Source organism: Falco biarmicus, chromosome 9, assembly GCF_023638135.1.
Source record: "Falco biarmicus isolate bFalBia1 chromosome 9, bFalBia1.pri, whole genome shotgun sequence".
NCBI classification, from domain to species: domain Eukaryota; kingdom Metazoa; phylum Chordata; class Aves; order Falconiformes; family Falconidae; genus Falco; species Falco biarmicus.
Window position 1 is genome coordinate 3612818 of NC_079296.1, and position 20729 is coordinate 3633546.

General features: G+C 36.7%; 1 protein-coding gene across 4 annotated transcripts in view; it reads left to right on the forward strand.

Moving 5' to 3' along the window:
• The window catches only part of DENND1A (DENN domain containing 1A), a 216679-nt gene that overhangs the window by 150614 nt on the left and 45336 nt on the right, over window positions 1-20729 (forward strand). For all 4 annotated transcript variants that reach the window (XM_056352995.1, XM_056352992.1, XM_056352996.1 and 1 more), the window contains exons 14-18: window positions 14744-14845; window positions 15399-15486; window positions 16068-16108; window positions 17805-17876; window positions 18960-19016. In XM_056352995.1, the coding sequence (XP_056208970.1) occupies window positions 14744-14845; window positions 15399-15486; window positions 16068-16108; window positions 17805-17876; window positions 18960-19016 (360 nt within the window). The remainder of the gene's footprint in view (window positions 1-14743; window positions 14846-15398; window positions 15487-16067; window positions 16109-17804; window positions 17877-18959; window positions 19017-20729) is intronic.

The following is a 20729-nucleotide window of genomic DNA, read 5'->3' on the forward strand; positions in this document are numbered from 1 at the left end:
TGAGCAGACAATACTAAGTTGCTGTTGGGCCTGCTTTGACAGCTAATTACTGAAATGAAGTGTGTATATGGCTAAGAAACAATGGAGCACTTGTCAGGAACATTAAAACAATGCAGAAATAGTGCCAAATCTTGGAATCACTCCATTGAACAGGTTTTCTTGTCTCTGCAGTCCAACCTTGGGACATAAATGATTTTGGTGGTGAGTTACACTTTAGGGAAATAAAGTTTGTTACCATTCACTGAAGTGCAGTATAGTTCTGTTTTGCCCTTTTCTCTGTTTAATTCAGATGCTTGTTTGTACTTACTCCTGTTGCTAAACACACCTCTTGCTTACAGGCATCATTGCACATTTTCCTCCATAAAAGTCTAACCTGGTTTGAATACTGGAGTTACTGTGAACGTCAGACAATTTTGTCGCATGATTTACAGGAGAAGCATGTTCTTACAGTTTGAAGGAGGATAGGGAGTGACTTCTCATTGTCCCTTCCAGTATTAAAAAAAACAGGGGCAATCAAGTGAGATTTGTAACAGGAAAGGTTCAAAGTAAATGAGAAATTCTTCATACAGTAGGTGGTAATCCTGCCAAGCACTTTATCAAATGATACTGAGGAAGTTTGTCTTGGTTTGGGGGATGATTGGAGAGATAGTTGAGAGAAGCTTCTGTTCGGGTTTATTTAATACACCAGCAACAATAGACTCAGTAAATTTGTTGACATGAAGATCTCGGTCTGACAGTCTGAGGGGGAGAAATAACATTCAGGCTTTCTACCTTCCTGGTCTTCCCTGAGCATCTGCTGATGCCTACACTGGAGATGGAACAGCAGGCAGATGGACTTTTCATGTCATCAGTTATAGCCCTTTTGTTCTAAAACTGTGGGTTTCAACTCCTGTCTTGTCATTCATAATTTTTTTTCTCTATCCTATGTTTGGATATCAACCATTGGAGATGAGATACTGCTACAGAATTATGTAACTTGTCATAAAGTAAAAAAAGAAAAAGCGGTAACTTGTTCCAGATGCTGGGTGCACAAGGCTCTCCCAGCCCTTCTTCATTTCAGGCATTCTGAGGTGTTTTGCTAACAGTTGTCTTTCAGAAAAGTCAATGTTTCTGTTTGAGACTGTGCTACACCTTCAATGTTGAGCACTTTCCATACCCACCTGAAAGCTTCTTGTGCATATGTCGTTCTAGAATAGAAAAAGTTAAAGCTACTGTGTGTTCAGTGCTGGGGAGGGGGCTTATCAAGGCTTTTCTAAAAACCCTGTACTAGCCATGTGGTTTTGTCTTTACGATATATCTGCAGAATTATTAAAAATAATATGATGCTGGCTACAAAGCATTTATCACCCAATTCAACTGACTTCTGCATTGTTGTGAGACAAGGTGCTAGTTGTTATTGGAGACTTTTTTATCTGTTGATATCAAGAGGAGTCTTGGGTTACCAGTGGGGTTTATCTGGACGTGTGCATCCTTATCCCTGACCATAATGAGAGCCAGTGCCACCTCTGAGCAGCTCGTGTTATTTAATCTGTGCATCTCCAAGTCCACAGGTAACATGGAGACAAGTGAGTTTGTATTAAATGCATTTGAGCCTTTATTACTTCAGTGGTACTTGCTCATCTTTTCGGTTTTGCAAGGCATTTTTCTTTTTAATCCTTAAACATTTCAGTTAGTAAACAAAAGCAGAGAAAACTGGGGTGGGTTGTTTTTCTTTTTCATTCCAGTGACAATAAGGATCGGCTAAATATGCAGATTTAATCATATTTGCAATCTGGTGATCTATACAAAATTGCTGCGTAGCTTCTTGGTCAGTATGAAAATGCACCTTTTAAAATGTACCGCTTTTAATAACTCAAAGAGATTTTGCTTTAGTGTTCATTCATGAGTAATTCAAGGATCTATTACAAGCTGTGCTATCGGGCAGTAAAATAATTGCAGAAGAAAAATCTATTTCTTGTTGAAATTGAATTGAATCTAAAAACTCTACTGTTTAAACTGGAGAAGAAAAAGAACAGTAGCAGGTTGCCAATAAAAGGTCTTTTTTGCCTGATCAACTCAAAAATTCATGTTGAGGTGCTGGAAGAGTTTTTGCCATTCTTACAATTCATTTTACAAAACAAGTTCCAGACTGAGCTCTGCTTTCATGTATTCTCTCTCCATGGAAATTATGTCCTTTTTCTCATTTCAAATTAGGTGAGTACAATGAAATCCTTATTTTACATATTTATTAACAAGGCTTTCATCCCTGTGGTATTGTAACTATCCTCACTGCTTTATGCCAAGAAATTACAAGGAGAACTCACAAACCTTTAGGAGCTATATGTGATCACTTGTTTCCAAGCATTGTTGCTCATACCTGTATTCTTCTTGCATGTTGCTCCACCAACCATTATTTAGTGGCCTTCCTTTCCATACACTCTCGATGGCATTGATTTGTATTTATTCTTTTAAATTCTGAAATAAATGGCATTATAGACTTCATGCTAAGTTCAGACCTCTGGGTATCCATTGTTAGAAAATTGATGAGTGAAGAAATTATGTTGACTCCATTGTCTGGCATGTGGGGGGTTAAGGGAATTTTTAGCCTCACCAAAAAGTATTTGGTCAGGTACTCAGGTGCTGGAAATTTTCTTAGCAACATCAGTCACCTAGGAACACGATCATCTGCTGTTCTGGGGTAGAGATTACAGAGCTTAATGATTAGCTACTATAAGCTGCAGCTGATGCCAGACTCTACCCCCTTTACACCTAATTAGCCTCATTAATGAGCTCTTCTGCTCTCCACAGAGAGGGCTTCCTCCTTGGAATAGGAGGCAAAAATACTTCACCCAGGTAGATGTGCTGAAACCTTTAATTATTGCCCACACCTGCAAAGCGTTGTGTCTCTGACAGCAATATTGCTTAGCTGAAATTGTGCTTGTTTACAGTGACCACAGTACAAAGTATTAACTCTTTAGCACCTTAGGTATGGTTTTTAAGCTTTGGAAAGTATTTATATAGGGTATAAATCTAAGCAGTCAGAAATTTTGTGCTTAATAGATGTGTGTGTTGTTTGGTTGGTTTTCTTTGGTAGAGGACAAAAATGGTTCCAGAGTATTTTGTTTAACCTTAAAAAATGACATTGAATTGCTGTTGAATGTCAAATATTGAATTAGCAGAACTAAGAACACCATTAGGCAAGTTTCATTCTTTAAATGAACAACTTTTACATTTGGAGCAATGTAATTTTGTACATTTAAAATTAAAATATGGGAAAAATACACATGTAGTAATCAATGCAGCAGACAATAACTGAGCTAATGAGGTGTTCTGGTGTGATTCTTAGCCATAGCAATTATTGGCAAATATCTGCTACATTCTAGTGTTTAAATTTCTTGAGATTTGATAACATTGTGTTTGGTTTATTATTTATTTGTTTTAAAGCTAGAATAGTTATGTAAAGTTTTTGTGTGTGCTTGGGTCAAAGCAATTATGCCTATGAAGAGCAGACGTGTATGTGCATTTATCAAATGAGCTCAGAAGGCAGCTCAAGTCAGTGCTTATTCTAGTTTTTAACAGGGAAAGTTCAAAACGCTAATTTTGCAGTGCAGGTACTTTGTTGGTTATTTAGTAACTTTTTCCACCCTAACCAGCTTTCTTGACTTTTCAGCAGGAAGTGCCTATGTGGTAATAGCTAGCATCCGTGATGTAGGTGCTCTGGGGCACTGGGAAGTATGTAGTCCAGCCCTGCGGAGCAGTCAGCTTTCTTGAAGATGACACAAGCAGGCGGAGGGTGTTTTCTGGGTGTTTCATGTTTGTTTGCCTGGCTTTCTCGGCTGCTGGCCTTTCATTGCAGCAGGTGAAGCAATCACAGAGAAAATCTTGGGCTATAAGATGCCCAGTCTGCAGGCAACTGTAGTCATAAGTTGTGGGTCTTTCTGAGGGAGTTTGAGCAGAGGAATTATTTTTTCCTGGAAAGTCATCTTATAAAATGGATAGAAGATCATGTGCCTCCTAGAAGGCATATTCAGTGCTTGTGCAGTATTAAGGCTTTTCAGCCAAAGTTGGGAGACTCTTATATTTTAGTCAACTTTGTTTCCCTTGAAGATGTTCTTAGCAGAATGCCAAGCTAATTTGAACTAAAGCATTAAAGTTAAAAAGGAATCTAGAACAGAAAACATGTATTCATACAGTTGAAAGGATATTAAGAAACCGAAAATAGGATCTCAAAGCTGTGAGGTCACCGCAGTCATAGGCATCATTATGAGCAATTATTATGAACATGTAGAGCAACGTTTGTTTTACTTTATTAATAATTGAAACAGCATCAAACCTCACCAGACGAGAAGTAGTAATAATGCACCATGTGAATCACAGAAATTCATGTGCCTTTTTCCATGAATGCTATTTGAATTGAATGCCAAAACGAAGCATCAAAATGAGTGATTTTTCAAATATTTGGATAATGTTTTGTCAATTGTTAGTACTCCTTACACCTATTGTGTAAATGGGATTGAAGTTTGTGGACTCTTCCGACTGAAATCTTGGCAGGTTTAGTTCTGTTTCCTAGGTGAGAAAGCCTGAGGTCCCAGGGCAGATGAGAAGGACTTTTACAAGATAAAAATTATCATTGAGGGCATGTGGGTCTGGAGGGGAGTAGAGTTGGCATTTTTGGCCCAGCAAATATCTGCCCATCTGCTCTCTGTCAGAATGTGTTAGAAGTGCATCTGGATCCGTGCCCCAGAGTTTCAGCGCTGAGCAGGTCATGTGCTTGTCTCCACGACAACTCAAGGAACTGTGCAAACTGCTGTGCTCTGAGCCAGATGCTTCTCTGCACATGTGGTCTAATTAGATGGCATTCTTCCCCCCTCACAAAAGAGTTCAGAAATTTTGCATGGTTTCCATGTCAAAAATGTGTAGCTGATATAATGGGAGTTGGGAGGAGTCATGCGGCCAAACACTAAATAATTACACTTGCTGCAGAGCCCAGCTTCAGTGTGTGAGAGCTGTAGGGTTGCAGGAATGCAGAACAAATTCCCTCCGGTTACTTCATCATGGATTGAGCAAAACCTGCGGGGGAAGTGGTGAAAGAAAAAAAATCTGCTCGTTTTTCAACCTCATACTGGATGCAACTTTTTTTAAATGAATATACCAGGAAGGATTTGGGGAACTGAGACAGATTACACGCCTTGAAATAAATGCTTGCAAGACACAGCATTCTCAGTCTCTCAGAGGCGGGATGTCTTCTCCCTCCCTCCCCTCCCCTTAAAGGGTTTGACCAAAAACTGCAAGAAGTGAGGTGATGTAGAAGAGAGCCTGCCAAAATAAAATCAAACCTAACATAAAAAATTATGTTTTCTAACATGGCAGGATCCTCAACCTATTGTGAGATGGGGGAAGGGGCTTCATTTAGTGCCAATGATTGAGGAGCTATGTTAAAAGTAATTGAAAAGTAGCACAGTTTTTGTGGTTCTATCTGTGTCTTGCCCTCTCACGCAGTAAAATCTGAGCTGCTTTCTGACAAGCAGAGTGAATAAATGGCAAAAGGTGAATTAAGAGCTCTTATTTATTTTAAAAGGGAAATGCTTTACTTTGCTTTTTTCCACCTGTAAAGAGAAACATCTTGAGCAGTTGTGGACTTGGTTTCTGAGTTCTTTCCTGGAAGTTGTTTGGGCAGACATGTAACATACTAATGCTCTGTAAGGAGCGTTATAGAGGCAGGGGTCTTTGGTGTCGCTAGTTCCAGTTCTTCCCAGGAATGGATGCTGTTGCATCTTTAAGAGTCTAGTGACATAATTCATTGATTTACGATGTTACATATATGATAAATTAACCATAGCAAGCATATGTGTGTGTGCATTTATATATTAATTACTGACCACTTAGGTTTCCCCATAGACCATTATGTGACCTGAACAGAAAGGAATTAAACCTTTTTCCAGTGTTACTATCCAGTGCCTTTGATTACCTCTCTCAGGGGATGTGACTTCTTTTCTAGCTGTGTTTTTTCATGGCAATAGTTGAGGTTTCCGCAATAAAATATCAAGTGGTGTAATATGACAAATTGAACTACAGTGCATTCTATTATAGTAATGGCATTTACTTTGTCAGATATTCTATGAAGGAGGGGCATTGTATATCATGTTATCTTACATCTTGTGCATTAGTATATCTACTAGAGACTAGATGTCTCTAACTCTGTGAAAATTTAAAGTGTAATTCCATTATATACATTTTATTTAGAGAGACAGGGGATGTGCTACTTTTAGCAAAGAGAATAGGATTTTATGACCTACCTTTATGACTAAAGCTTCTCTCAGGTTGTTTTAGTGAAGTTGAAGACAGTTTATTCTCCTTCTGCATCTATATTAGCATCTAAATATTAAAATATTTTAGCCTTGAAAATAGCTGTTTTGAGGATCATCATACAGAGCAGTTGTATACATCCTGCACAAAAACATATTTCCAGCATTTTTCCTTGGGTGAATCCTGGAAGGTTCATTGATTTGGGTGAGGCTTGGCTTTTTACATGTATCTAAGAAACCAAAAGAAAGCAAAATATTAACATTTGTGACCTTTAGGCATATTGGTCATTTCTAAATCTTGGCCAGTCATTTGTCGGTTTTGCAGAGATCTTTATTTTAACAAAATACTTTGTATTCTATTGAGTTTTAATAAATGAAACAAACAACAAAAAAAAAGCTTGTCATTTTTCTCATACAAAATACTTTGTGTAGATTCTGTTTCCAAGCACACTTTTTATATTTTATCATAGTATAAAATAACTTGTATAAAGAATTGCACTGTAATTTTTCTCCTTTTTTGTATTGTCACTAACGTTCCACAATAGTTAAAGTAGCAAAAGGCCTTTTTATTATAGGGAACCTGAATTGGTAGCTGCTTTGCATGCAGAACATACCAGCTTCAATGGGAGTATTGCTCATGGAATGATTGCAGAACTAGGCCCTGAAATTACCTTGCCAGCTAATGATAAAATCACATGCAGGCCACAGGGGTTTTTGTGGAATAAATATAAGAGTGGAACAATATACAGTACACATTATACCAGTAATTTAAAGCATATTCAGGACAAAGAGAGAGTTCCTAGTGCAGGCAGCATCATAGAGATTTGCTGTATCTGATAAAGATTAGGTTTCTCAGCTCGTAATACCATACTATTACTTTTCTTTTGTTAGTCTTTCAACACCTACACTCATGCATTGACACAATATCAAGTAGGAAGAGGAAGAATAGCCTTGTATTTAAGGTACTGAACAGGGATTAAAGAAATTTCGGTTCTTTTCCCTGGCTCTGCCAGAGACTTTTGTGACCGTGTACAAGTTACTTATTATTTTCATGCCTCTATTCTTGATCTGTGAAATAGTGATTATTTTTTTCCCCCTTTTTTTTCTTTTTTTCCCCAGCCCTAAATGCTTTCTTGCTGGCTTCTTTGCACTTTATCTTCCAGGTTTGTTGTGTGAGTTCGAGAGACACGAGGCTGTATCAGTTGCTTAGGGATGGGAAACGGCTGGCTGATGCAGGTGATTCAGAAATCAGGGCAGGCAGTGGCTTGAATTAGCCATATAAACACTTTGAAAGATGGCTTGCTCTATTACAGTAAAGTAGTTTCATTATTTGTGAATATGACTATGTGTCATTTTACTTGGTCTAGCGTGAAAATGCCAGGTATCCTAATAAACTAAAAGGGTTTGAAAGGAAAAGCAAAAACATGGCTATGTGATGTAATTTTTCTCCAGTTACACATTTTTCATTAGTTTCATCTTTTGTTTGAAGGTCTTTTTGTGCAAAGTTTGTCAGATCCTGCAATGGTGTTGGGTATTACCATCTGAAATGTGTAAAGGGGTGGTGTTGAACTTTCACTTAATCTCTCTGTATCTGAGCTGGTTTTCCTACAATATTTTAATGGAAATAAATCTTATTCTATTTTTTCCCTAAAAAAATTTCATAGTAATTTTAATGCGCCTAAAGTTTTTTGATCTGAAGGCATTTTTGATGTTGTAGAATTGATTACAGCTTAATAACGCATTGTGTTATAATAGTACATGTATTACTAGGGTTCTAAAAGGAGCACAGGCCACAGAGTTATAATTACAGTGTTAAAAAAATTTTTGATGAAGTCTTTATTATATGCAGATTATAATTTCACATGTAAAGTTGAGTTCTGTGTTTAAATTGCTTTATCCTAGTTGGCAGCCTGCTGGTAAATATTAACGATAGCTTCAGTGGTTATAGGAAACAGTATTTGTCCTTTCTGAGGATGCTTGCTTGTTTATTTGGGTTTTGGTCAAGGATGTATTTGTTGATGTGTGTCTGCTTTTTTCTCTGCAGACTAACTCAGAGATCCAATTGCTATCTAGTTTTATGAAGGGAATTACGTAAGAATTTTGGGAATGCTTACAAGGTGAAAATTTTAAATCTATTAACTTCCAATATCTACATGACAAAACTGGGTTATGGCCAGTAACCACAAACAGCTCTACAGTTTTGCAAGCTTTTCCTGTTTTTTCTCTGGTAGTGCGAGGTGTGTGCTACTTCTTTGTAGTACAATCAGAAAAACACTTCTGTGACTAGTTAGTGACTCCAAGTTAGGAGTTTGGGGAAGCACGTTGTTTAAGTTATTTTGTGCAGTGCAGAATATGTCAGTCTCGCCTTGTGTGATTTGTCTGTCAAGGAACATTTTGTGAAAGCAAGCTCCCAAGCTCCTGTAAGGGTAATGCCTGTGTAGCTGAATCCAGCTTGCTGGATGTGCATATACGCACAATCCACAGCACAGGTATAATCTAAGTTTTGATACATGAAATTTTGAAGGGAATATTGGTGTGATTGATTTGATTGATGTCAGTGATTTGACTGACTTACAATCATCTTTTTGCCTTTTATTTATTCTTCAGTGGTGATATTACAACTTATTACAGGAGTTATCAGATCACGTGCAGAATGACGGCTGTCAGAAATAACAATTCACCAGAAATTGCAAGGGTTAAGAATTTAGAGAAATGGCCCATTTTGTTTGATACTGTGAATCTTATTAAAAGTATTTATTAAAAGTATAGATGCTATAAATCTATCTTTTAAAAAAAAAAAACGGTAGGGGTTATTCACTCTTGATGTATGTCTGCCAGAGTTAGACTAGGGTACACCCTAGTGAGGAACATGAAAAAAACTCTGAAATTGGACTGGTAATGGAAATGGGCATTTACGTGAGACAGTAAGTGTTTGGACAGTACACTCTGTGTTGGTAAATACATGGTTTTAAAATGCTTTTCAAGATCACACTTAGCAATAATAATTTATCAGAACTGGTAGTCTCTTTCTGAACAGTGTCTTAATGTAGTTTTCTTTAGAAGTGTGGTCAAATCTCTGAGCACATGATTTCTTTGTTCCTGAGCTGCATCTTGAAATGCTAATAAAGCTATGGTATCATTTGCTTAATGCAGAGTATTTGATCTATGCTTTCTTGATTCCATTATGACTGAGGCAGATGCAAAGAGCTTTCTTGCGCTGAACGTATGTACTAGTTATGGAGAGGTTATTTGTCGTTGCAATTGCAAGCTGAATGAGCCAATATCCTATCAGGTGTCTGTCACCAATTTCAGGTTTTCTTTATGGAATCCTGCTGGCTGACTGATGATCCTTCTTCAGCTGTGATGAGCTAATTTTTCCTTGACATTGTAATCACGATTCTTGAAAGGTCTGCAGAGCAGTTGCTTGCCTTTGGTTGCTGTTGTATTTGACATTGACGTATATATCCAGATCAGTAGGATCATTCTCCTATCTTAGTTTCATTATAATCCTGGATGGAATTAAGGATGATGATTCCTAGAATATCCCTACAGGCTTTACTTTGTCATTTGCAACATAACCAATTTTAGTAAAAGATGTGGTTATTTGCAAGATCTAGGTAGTAATAAAGCTGTGATATATAAATCTCTTGCATGTCGTTCTTACTGTATATTTGGGGGTTTGCTGCATAGTGTACTGACAGTAGACTTACAGCTTGTGGACTGTCAGATTGTCGTCTCATTCTGCACCTTTAAATTCCACCCACATTTTTTCATTTCGTGGCTGGTTTACAGAGCAGCTCTAATGGCTTGTGTATTTATTAGAGAGGCTTTGAAAGAGCACCTCACATGGTTTAAAGGCATGCACAGAGCAGCACAAAATTCATTACCCTGCACCACATGCTGACCATGATAATGCAGAAGAGAAGAAGAGATTACATATATCTTCCATGGCATAACTTTTAGGGTTGTCTCAACAAAATCTTCACACTTGGGTTCTTGCGTTTTTTTGGTGTGGTTTTTTTCTGTTGGTTGTGGGGTTTTGTTTGGGGTTTCCCCCCCTTTAGAATCAAGTTTTGTGAAATTTTTGCTTGTGCAAGAGACTCTCACTGTTGACCTAATTTGAACCCTGTCTTTATTATCTTGATGTTTTCTCCAGCAGTCACATGCTGGCTTTAAAGCCCCATTATCCAGATGCAGGCTTTGGTGTCTTACCTCTTGCAGGAGTGGGAATAGTTAGACTGAAGTGAGTTCTTAGCATCTATGTCTCCTCCCAGAATTATCATTTGTGTTTGCCTCTGTCCCTTCCTCTAAGTACTTGTCTAATCTGTGCTGTCTTTTGTCCTGTGTATTTTTAGTCCTTTATATTCACTGTGAAAGTTATTGCCATAACCAGTTAGCTAGCCTGCCTGCAAGTGTGGTAAGTTGGACAATTCAGATACAATACTTCTCTCACTGACAATAACTGTCTGCAGAAGGTCCTGTATGCTCTTCTGAAAGAAAGTTTTCCTTTCTGAGGAAAAGTGATTTCCCTGAAAGGTGGGGGATCATGGTGAATTTTTTCTATGGTGTAGCTAATCAAAATTGGGCTTTATCTTTCAATTTGCATTATGGCTTCTTAAAATTTAACAGCAGGTTTCGTGAAACTGCAACAGTCTGAAGTAAGTCCTAGGCTCCTTTCGTTTTTCACTTGCTGCCTTAAGCAGTTTTAAACATTATTTTAGAATGTAACAGAATTCCAATTTAAAAATAGGGCCAGCAACAGATCAGATGTGGGCTGGAACTTTTCAGCTTTTTAAGGGGTCAGGAGATAGCAGCACTGCCCTGATGAACTTCATTATGCCATGTGAATATAAAATATTCATATAAAGGGAGATTTGCAAAGGCATAAAGAAAAGGCACCTATTTTTTCAGTGCATCTGCAAGTCTTAAGTCTGAGTCTTATATTTTGCAGTTATTTCTCTTGTGTTAAGATTGCAGATTAAATATCTTTGAAATGTGTATGGTTTTGTATTAAAAAGAATTTTATGATCCAATCTTGAAATATATGTGAATTATCTAATATTACAGATTAAAGCAGATTCCTCATAGAGTTATATTTTGCACACATTTAGGGCATTTGCAATGCCTTATCTTAGCTGCTGTTAGGCGTTTATAGTTGGAGAGGGGAATAATGGATATTTAAGGTGTTGACGAATGAAGGCCTGAATTTTAATTGGAAACAGCAAGTTTAGGAGTTGATGGGGTTTATTGGGACAAGTTATTGTAATTGTTTTACATGTGAGCAAGACCATTCATTTCACAAAGTATTGGTAGTTCTTAACATGTCCCCTCATGTATAATGTCATCTGCCAGTAAACGAAGAACTGATTAGCTTTATAATTTACAGTTAACTAACTCTGTCAAGAAAATGGTCTTGCTGTCTAGCTTGTCTTTTTGTAATGAAGCTGTGGATGGGGGTTAGCAACAGTGTGTTCACCCTTCTGGAGGTCATGGAGGATGGAAGGTACTAATGCATTCTAAGCTGAAAAGCTCACGCTTGACCTAGATGATTAAAGTTTTCCCTGTCATCTAGCAGCAGTTGAACCTGAATTGTCTCTTAAGAAGTCAAAAGGTCTAATCAACCTAATGAACAAACTCAATCGTTAGTACATTGGGGAAGGAAGTGTGTTAACGCTATAATAATACAGGGCTCCCCCAACTGCAATATGTGTGTCTGTAGGAATGGTACATAGCTCAGCTGTAAGAGACGCTGGTGCCATGGGCTGCGTGTACAGTGGAGTAGAGGAAGCTTCTGACTGGCTGGGTGTAGTTCTTTCCACAGTGATCATACTCTTCTCTGGCCATGGGATAAGTTTGGGGTTCCTGTAGCTTATAGGAAGGGTTGCTTGTTTGCTTTAAAGTGTTTTGTTAGTGAGGATTACATGAAAGCTAAACCTTCCTCTGGTGAAACTCTGATCATGGACAAAGTGTAGATTCATGTGTTCCTCCCAGCTCTTTTCACACTGCAGACTGTATCTATGTCAGACAACTACTTTTGAGGCATCCTTTGGTACATTCTGGTAGCTGAATTTGATGGGAAATCCTTTTTCATACTGGCCCAGTAGACCTTGCATCCTGTTGTTTGTTTTACAGTTGCCTGCGCCCTGCTTGGGAAGTGTCTGTCACTACATTTCTGTAGTAATAGATGCATTTGCAATCTCCTAAGATTTTCTTTTACTAATTGTAGTGCTCTGTAGTATCCTGACTTTTCCTTCATGGTAGCTGAGAGAGTTTAAACAAGTCTTAAGTGGGATATCAATAACTGAATATAATATATTAAGTTCTTGCTGGAGGAGCATATATTAGTCTAAATTATCAATCCCATCTCAAGATCAACTAATGGCTTTTTCTGTTTGCCAAGTTACCTCTTGCTCGAAGTCTTGTTTTGACACTTCCATGTCATGCAGAAGTTCTGTCCCTTTCTGCCATCTGCTAACACAAGTGCATGATCAGCTGTTAGTCATTTAAATGTATGACAACCTTTCAAGCAGTACATACCTTGATTTTTGAGACAGAACCTTTGTCATGGCAGTAGTCATTGTGTCATAGTGACTCACCAGTGTCTTATATACCAGGCACATGCCAACCAGACCTGTTTTTCCAAACATTTTTCCTTTGATGCTTTGAAACGAAGTGTTTTATTTCTTTATCCTGATGAGAACAAAGCCATAGGGAACCGGGGTGGGGGAGGTGGGGGGAGTGGGGGTGGGTGGGAAGTGTTTTTTCACATTCATGCTTCTTGCCCAGAAAGACTGTAGTGATTTTGTTTTTCCTTGAAATATCTGCTAGAATAAATCAAAGACAGGTTATTCTCTTTAAAATTAATCATCCTAAAACTGTAGTTGTCACATAAAGAGACCTGCTTTCTTTTCCAAACCCATGGAAATTCCTTGGCCAAAGGAAAGGGTGACAGAAACTATCCTAAAGAGTGACTTCTTCCCTCTCGGAAAGGCACCCATCCTGTGCTTAGACAGTCACTTGCAATTGATCCTTTTCCTCTTGTTAAGAACAATCTGTGACATCTGGCACTTGTTGACTGCTGGGTTAGAGGTGAAGTACATGGTGTATCATCGCGGCGATTCTGGTTGTTCAGTTCATTGGGGGCCAGGAAAAAATTTATTGCTGCGGTCTGATTATTTGATGCCAAATATTTCCTTCACTTTCCTCATAAATTACATTAAAACCCAATATAACTGTTTGCACCCTGTAGTTACAATGGTGAGGTCAGTTATGTCCAAGGACAGGCAGTCAGCAGTGAACATCAGCTGTCGGGTTGACAAGCTCTGGGGTAGCACCACGCCTCCGCAGGGAATGTAGCAGTGGGTAAGCCTGATGGACTGTGAACTCAGGGAAAAACCTCCGCATCTTAAGAAGTGTGAATGTCATCACAGTTTGCACAACATAGTTTTGAGGATTTAGTATCCTTTTAATGTGGATTAGGCGTTAGAAATCCTGGGGTCACATGGTGGCTTCCAGCATAAATTGGTGGGGAAAAACCAGTATGCCCAAGCAATGCTGTGGCATGGCGGGTTTTTGAGCACAGCCATTTTAGCGGCACTGTTATCCTGACTTTACACAGCCAAGGAAAACAAGATTGCTGATATAAAAAGCTCTCAGAGATGGAGTGATACCACCCTTTTCAAAGGGGTGTTTCAAGGTTTTTTTGCTATCTAATATTGATTTTGAACACTCAACAGATGAAGAGTCCAAATATATTTTAGTATGAGTATGAAAAAGCCTCCATATTAATTATACATCAGTATAATTTTATCATTCTTTTTTACTTTCTTGTTTTTAATTCAATAAATATATTTCCTTGCTACGTTGAGTATTTGTAGATTTAAGTGTGGAGGAAATTGTGCCCTTATGGCAGATGCACAGCAGACTTCAGCATTAACATAACTCATTAAAATAAGATAAAAGTAGAGCTGCAAAACAATTTCTGTCTTTTGCCAACAAGGTTGTGAAAAAAGGAAATTTCACTCATTCAGTACATAAAAGTCTAATCTTCCTGAACTGTGGAGAGGACACAGTAGACATTCCTAACTCATTTGTGCAGGTTAACTGGCTAGGTCTGCTGAGGCAGAGAAGCAGAATATACAAAATTCAGATGACTGTTGTATTTTGGGGGACGTTAAGTAAAATTACCTTTCTGGATGATGAAAGTTGTTTCACCAGCATTAGCAAAATGTGCATGAAGCAAATGTGTTTTACTTTGATGATACACAATTTGCCAGTTTCCAGCCTGTTTCTCACTCAAATGATTGAAACCTGGAAATAAACTACAGTTTATTCAATGTTGTGTAAGGCCTACTGTGTTTATCTATTTCTTTTGGAAGGGAAGTAGATAAAATGGAGACAGGGGATTCAAATGGATTCAGACAAAGCTTTTTCAGTGTTTAATGCTTTGAACTCTACAGGGTGAACCCATCACTTTTTGTGAAGAAACATTTGTGTCCCATCGTTCTGCTGTCATGAGGCAGTTTCTTCAGAATGCCATTCAGCTCCAGCTCTTTAAGCAGGTACTGGCTTAATTGCTCTAATGTAGAAGCAGATTCCTTAACAATACAATTGGGTTTTTTGAGGACTGTTTCTATAATCCTTGATCTGTCAGCCACATAATGAGGAAAATTCATGTAGTGCAGCACCTTAATTCCTGCTTGCTGGATTTTCTCAGATCCAGGTGATTAAGTATTTCTGTATTTTAAGAGGTGTATGTTTTTTCCCCTAGTGTCTCTGTGCTCAGTTTTGATCTGAGCATACCTAGACCAAATATACCTGCTGTAAACTTCATACAGAAAGCATATTACTGTTAAACATGATATTACTGCTTCAGGGAAGCTGAAGACATGTATGTATAAACAAAACATGTGAATGCTGGTTTTTTTAGTGAAGCAGCATACTTCTTTGCATTGGTAAATGTTTTGCCAGTTTTGGTTGTGTATTTGTTCTATTTAGAGTTCCTTCCTGATAAGAACATTGAGGTTATTCTAGAAAATGCAGAATAAAGTCTTTCTGAAAAGATAAAGGATGGGATGCTTGATTTGTTTATGCTGTCTTTTAACATTGATGTAGTTCATTGATGGCCGTCTGGATCTCCTTAACTCTGGTGAGGGCTTCAGTGATGTTTTTGAAGAAGAGATAAATATGGGAGAATATGCAGGTAAGGAATATAGTATTTTAAAGTAATTTCAGACACTCTTCTTGACCTACTGTTTGTGGGCCATCATGATGTAATGGGTTGTTGTGGTTATTCACTTAAATAACTGAGGCTCAATGATACCCGTAAGCTGAAGTGTCTTAAATGTTTGTTCTTTCATCTGTCAAGAACTTTGAATAATGTGTTGTAGTTTGAATTAAGTCTGTTCAGGTTTACAAAACCTCAGCTTTACCACAAGGCTAAAGTACAACTCAGAGTCCTTGCAATGGAGGATACTGAAAAACCTTGACTTTACCCAGAACCACCTCAAATTTCTTTTAATGATCTTACAAAAAAAAATCTCAGTGTTCTTAAATGTCTGAAAGTCAACCCAGATAAAATACAGATGTCTCCTAGCAAGTAAAAGAAAAATTGTAGATATCTTGTCAGTTTTTTGTTGTGTTTCCATTCAAGGAAGAGAATGATTGTTCTGTTCTGTTCCTGTGCTGTTCATGCTCCTAGAACCGCTGAGTGCTAACACTTCACATTTCTAACTTGTTTTCTATTCGGTAGAGTTACGGTTTGGTTTTTGTGATTCTCTCTAGGTAGTGACAAACTGTACCACCAGTGGCTCTCTACAGTAAGGGTAAGAACACAATATTCTTCCAACAAACATTCTGATTCTTACTGGACCATTTTACAGTGCTGTATGGCTGTTAACCTCTGTCCTCATGAACAAGGCTAACGTTTGCTGCAGTGTTTAGCTGTGACCGACTTGAGTTTAGTTGTGAGAAACTAATGCACTCTTCAGAGGAAGGAAAGAATAGAAGAAAAAAAAAACACTTAAAAATTACTATAGGATTTCTCAAGTTTTTGAATCCCACTTTTAATATCTTGGAGACAGATGGAAACAAATTATTGTCATTTTAGCAAATAATTTGGGTTTTCTTTCCTTTTAATAGAAGAGGAAAGACAAGGGAACATTGCCACACCAAAAAGCTCTTTATAAAGCTAAATGGTGTGAAGTGCAATCTCTTTGGTTTAGTGCTGTAGTTGCATAAATTATTCTCTAAAAGTATTTAGATTTTTAATGTGTTATTATTTTAGAATATATTTATAATATTATTTTAGAATAATAACTGATTTTAGAAGTCTCTTTTGATACATGAAATGTATTGAAAAGTAAAATATTTCTGCTTTATGGGTATGAGTCAGTAGGAAGGATTGAATTGTTTTCTCACAGAATTTTTTGCAGCATTCTATTTGCCTACTGTCCTGGTTATGAATGCAATTATATTCCTTACACAAAATGCTGTGCTCAGTATTATCTTGATAATATTGAATTAAACATATTTTATAACAGTAATTTAAAAAATCCCATCATGTAGGTAAATATATGTACATAAATATATATAAATATGTAGGGTGGCAAGTAAATTTAAAATTATGAGGAAAGGGAACGGCTGAGTGAATATAAAAATGCATGTAATTAAATTCAACAGTTTATAATTTTTTTTAATTGTTATGTTGTAACAGAAGTAGTAAATCTTAAAACTGTTTGCATCTGATTGTGTCTGGTCTCTGGAAATAAATTTTGCACTGAAATAAGAAAACAGAAAATTATCTGAGGTTTAATTCCTTGGATTTTACCCATATCCTGTATTTATGAAATAAGGCACTGTACAGCAATAGTCAATGTTGTGTGTTGTATTAAATACCAACCAGACTAACAGTTTATTCTGTCTGACTTACTATTGTTTTATGACTCTTACTATGTTCACCACATGCAATTCAGCTTTTCTAGAATTAATGTTTATGAATGTAGTTAATTTCATTTTCCCTCAATTTATCCCTTTATCAAGTACTTAGATCTTTAAAAAGGCAGCATGCTTTTAAGTAGTTTTATGGGATCATGAAAAGGAAAATAAAAGATTTTTACTTCTTCAGATTGAATGTACAGGCTTTCCTGAAACAGAATTTTCTGCCCCAGTACTTTGAGTTTTTGTTAGGATACTTTTGTCTTAAACTTATTTAGGATTTTAATGCAATGTACAGGGCAGCCTTGATGGTGAGTGGAGCAGTCATAGAACACTGTTTTACATTTTTCCTTTGAAAACTATGGTATTAATCAGAGTTGGGTGTGGTTCCTCTGGAAAATCAGAGAAAGATTTAATACATTTTTACTTGTGTTCTTTTTCTTTAAATTTACCGTTTTAATACTCAGCTCTGCTAATAAGCATAGTTAATGCTTTGTTATTTTAAGTTAATAATGGTGGATTTTAGATTGCTGTTTGCTTTAAAGAGCTTTGATAAAATTTATTCTATTGTTACTGTAATTACAGAAAGGAAGTGGAGCCATTTTAAATACAGTAAAGACCAAGGCTAACCCTGCCATGAAGACTGTCTATAAGTTTGTGAGTATCAAGTACTGGCTTACTACTGAGATAAGAGTCTAATTACGATTCTGTTTTAACCTTTCAAATGAAACTCAAGACTTATATTCATTTTTATTGGTCTTGTGAAATTACTTAAAATATGCATTCATCTAAATTTCAAATTTAAGTGGAAAAGTCATTTTGAAATTTAAACATAATTGAAGTGCAAAGGACAAGGGAAACTTGTGATTTCTTTTGAAAGTATAGATGATAAATTCTATTTATTATATAGAACTATTTCTGGGAAACAGTGCCTATATGCTCTGCTAAGCAGCTCTACCATCTCATCATTACTCTGTTGGAAGTCATTGTTACCTCAGGTTTCTCTGCTTGCAGCTTCATCGAAATAAGGGAATCCTCTCATTTTCCAAATTGTTTCCATCTTTTCTAAATGTCAATTAATTTTCCCTAGAGATTTCTTATACCTGCTTATTTAGACCCCAACTTACTGAGCTATTCTTTAAATGAAAATGTTTTCAATTCTGTTAACAAACAGCTAGTATGTTACTGTGTTACCGTGTATGGCTGCCAGTTCCATTGTGCAAGATGAAACAACGTAGAAACAAGCAAGGATTTCTTTTAAGCTTGATTTTAGGAAATAATGCTACAAAAAGCATTGAGATAAGTATTCAAACTTACTATTTTTCTCCAGCATCAGAGAGATGAGTAGGATGAGATTAGCTGTGCTAAATAGAACTGGCATCCAGAGTACTGCAAGGCGAAAGTTTGCAGGCTTGCTATTGATGGTTAAATTTTAGCAAAGATAGATTTTTAGAGGGGAAGACCTATGGTGTGGAATGTAAAAAGATGAAAGATGTCTAATGCATCAAAACAGATAAGAAAATTTTTTTGCAACAAGCTGGGGGGTCTGTGGTGGTGGTTTTTGTTTGGTTGGGGTTTTTTTAGCTTTCTGTTTGTTTTAATATGTTTTCAGCATCCTGTTACAATCTTTTCCTTACCATTTTTAGTAACTAGAGAAGGTGAATCTTGATGCACTGAAATCAAGCTTAGTCACTGCTGGAAATAGAAGGGGATTTTAACTTAAATTAATTTTTCATGCAGGCAAAAGATCATGCAAAAATGGGAATAAAAGAAGTGAAAAACCGCTTGAAGCAAAAGGTACTTGAAGTTCTTATTCAAAATGTATAAGCACCACGTACGAACTACTTAGCCACAAAAAGCATTATGTGATCAATAGGAAGCTGTTTGATACAGTGTTGTTAGCACACTTCAAAATGCATTACCAGCTGTCCTGGATTTTTCACACTATTATAAATATTCACAGACACAAAAAAATTGTCTTCAAATACATAAAGGCTCTGACTTAAACCCACAAAAGCCAGAAAATTGAGTGTTCTATTTGGAGTGGTCCCTTTCCTGTCCTTTGTGCTGGGGCATTGTGGAAGTGGACTTTATGTGAACTGGGAGATCTTTCCTACAGGAATGGCGGTGAACTTTTTGCTGATGGCAAATTGTTGTTACTTCTACAGTAATCAGTCAGGAAAAATAGTGTAGTGTCTGTTATTGGGAAGAGGATTTATATGTTTCGTGAGTGTCTACTGCAAAGTTTAGGCATAAAGGAATTAAATCAGAGTTGGTGTTCATTTCAAATTCCAATTATTGCAGAAAAAAAGACTCAAACTGTTTGTTGTTTTCCAAATCTGTCTCTGTTTGTAAACAATACAATTCCAAGAATGCTGAACTGTGTTTGAAGAATGTGTTCTCCAATACTAACTGCTCCTTTTAAGCCAGTGTGGTCATATTGATACATACCTTATGAATGAATGGTTAACTCTGCCTTAGGTTTATTTCAGCTATTCTATTTATTCAATGAAAGAGAGCTTTTACACTCTGGGGAAAACGAGATAGCTAACTTGCTAATAGAACTCAAGTTCTTAGTCAGAAATTTTTATTCAATTTGTAGCATAATAGTTTTGGGGTTTTTTTCATTTGTGCTATCTCAGTAAATTTATTCTCTATCTTAAGAGAGCACTGCAAATGTATTCACATGGCACAAACAGGTATCTACCTGAATGTGTCAACAAAATGTTAATATAAAGGGAATATTGTGCAGCTGGGTGGAATTAAACTGATGGAATTAACTGTGTGTACAATCTGAATGCTGTTTGCTCTCTAAATACTTTAGCAGATTGCTAGAGATTTTTGAGGAAGATAAAGTTGCTTCAGATGCTTTTAATACTACTTTATTTTATTGCACTTACTATTTTATATGTCATCACTTTAGATATAATATGAATAATATTAGAAACATGAAGCAGTTTTCCTGTACATGGAATTTTTTATGTAATTCCATGTGTTTCACTTCTGGACATAACCTTAATGAATAGTAAAATGTTTGGCCTCCTTGTGTGCATTTCTAAAGCATTTGGAACTGTGTAAAATGACCAGGTTATTTTCATGTATTTTAAATGCTAATATAATTGTATGCTATTCTTTGACATTTGTATAAAAGGCTGAGAAATGTCTCGTTCATTCATTGCTTTGTTTCATTATTATTGTTGTCTTCCTAGTCTTTCAAGCAGCAAGCATTCTTTTTAAAAAACACACATAATGTTTAGATATAAATGGCCCAATTTTGTTTCCCCTTCCCTATTATGTGGCATTTCTGTAAGTTGGTTAAACATGATTGTTGAACATACGCTTTCCCAAGAGCTTAGAAGATTTCTACAAGTAGTTGACACATACTGCTCTACTACTCCTTTCTTCATTAAGTCTGTTCTTTTCTATCCCATCCTCTTCTCCATTTTGAATGCAAGACAGGAAGATAACTATGAAATGAGGTATTGCTCTGTATAAAGTGATAAAAATAGT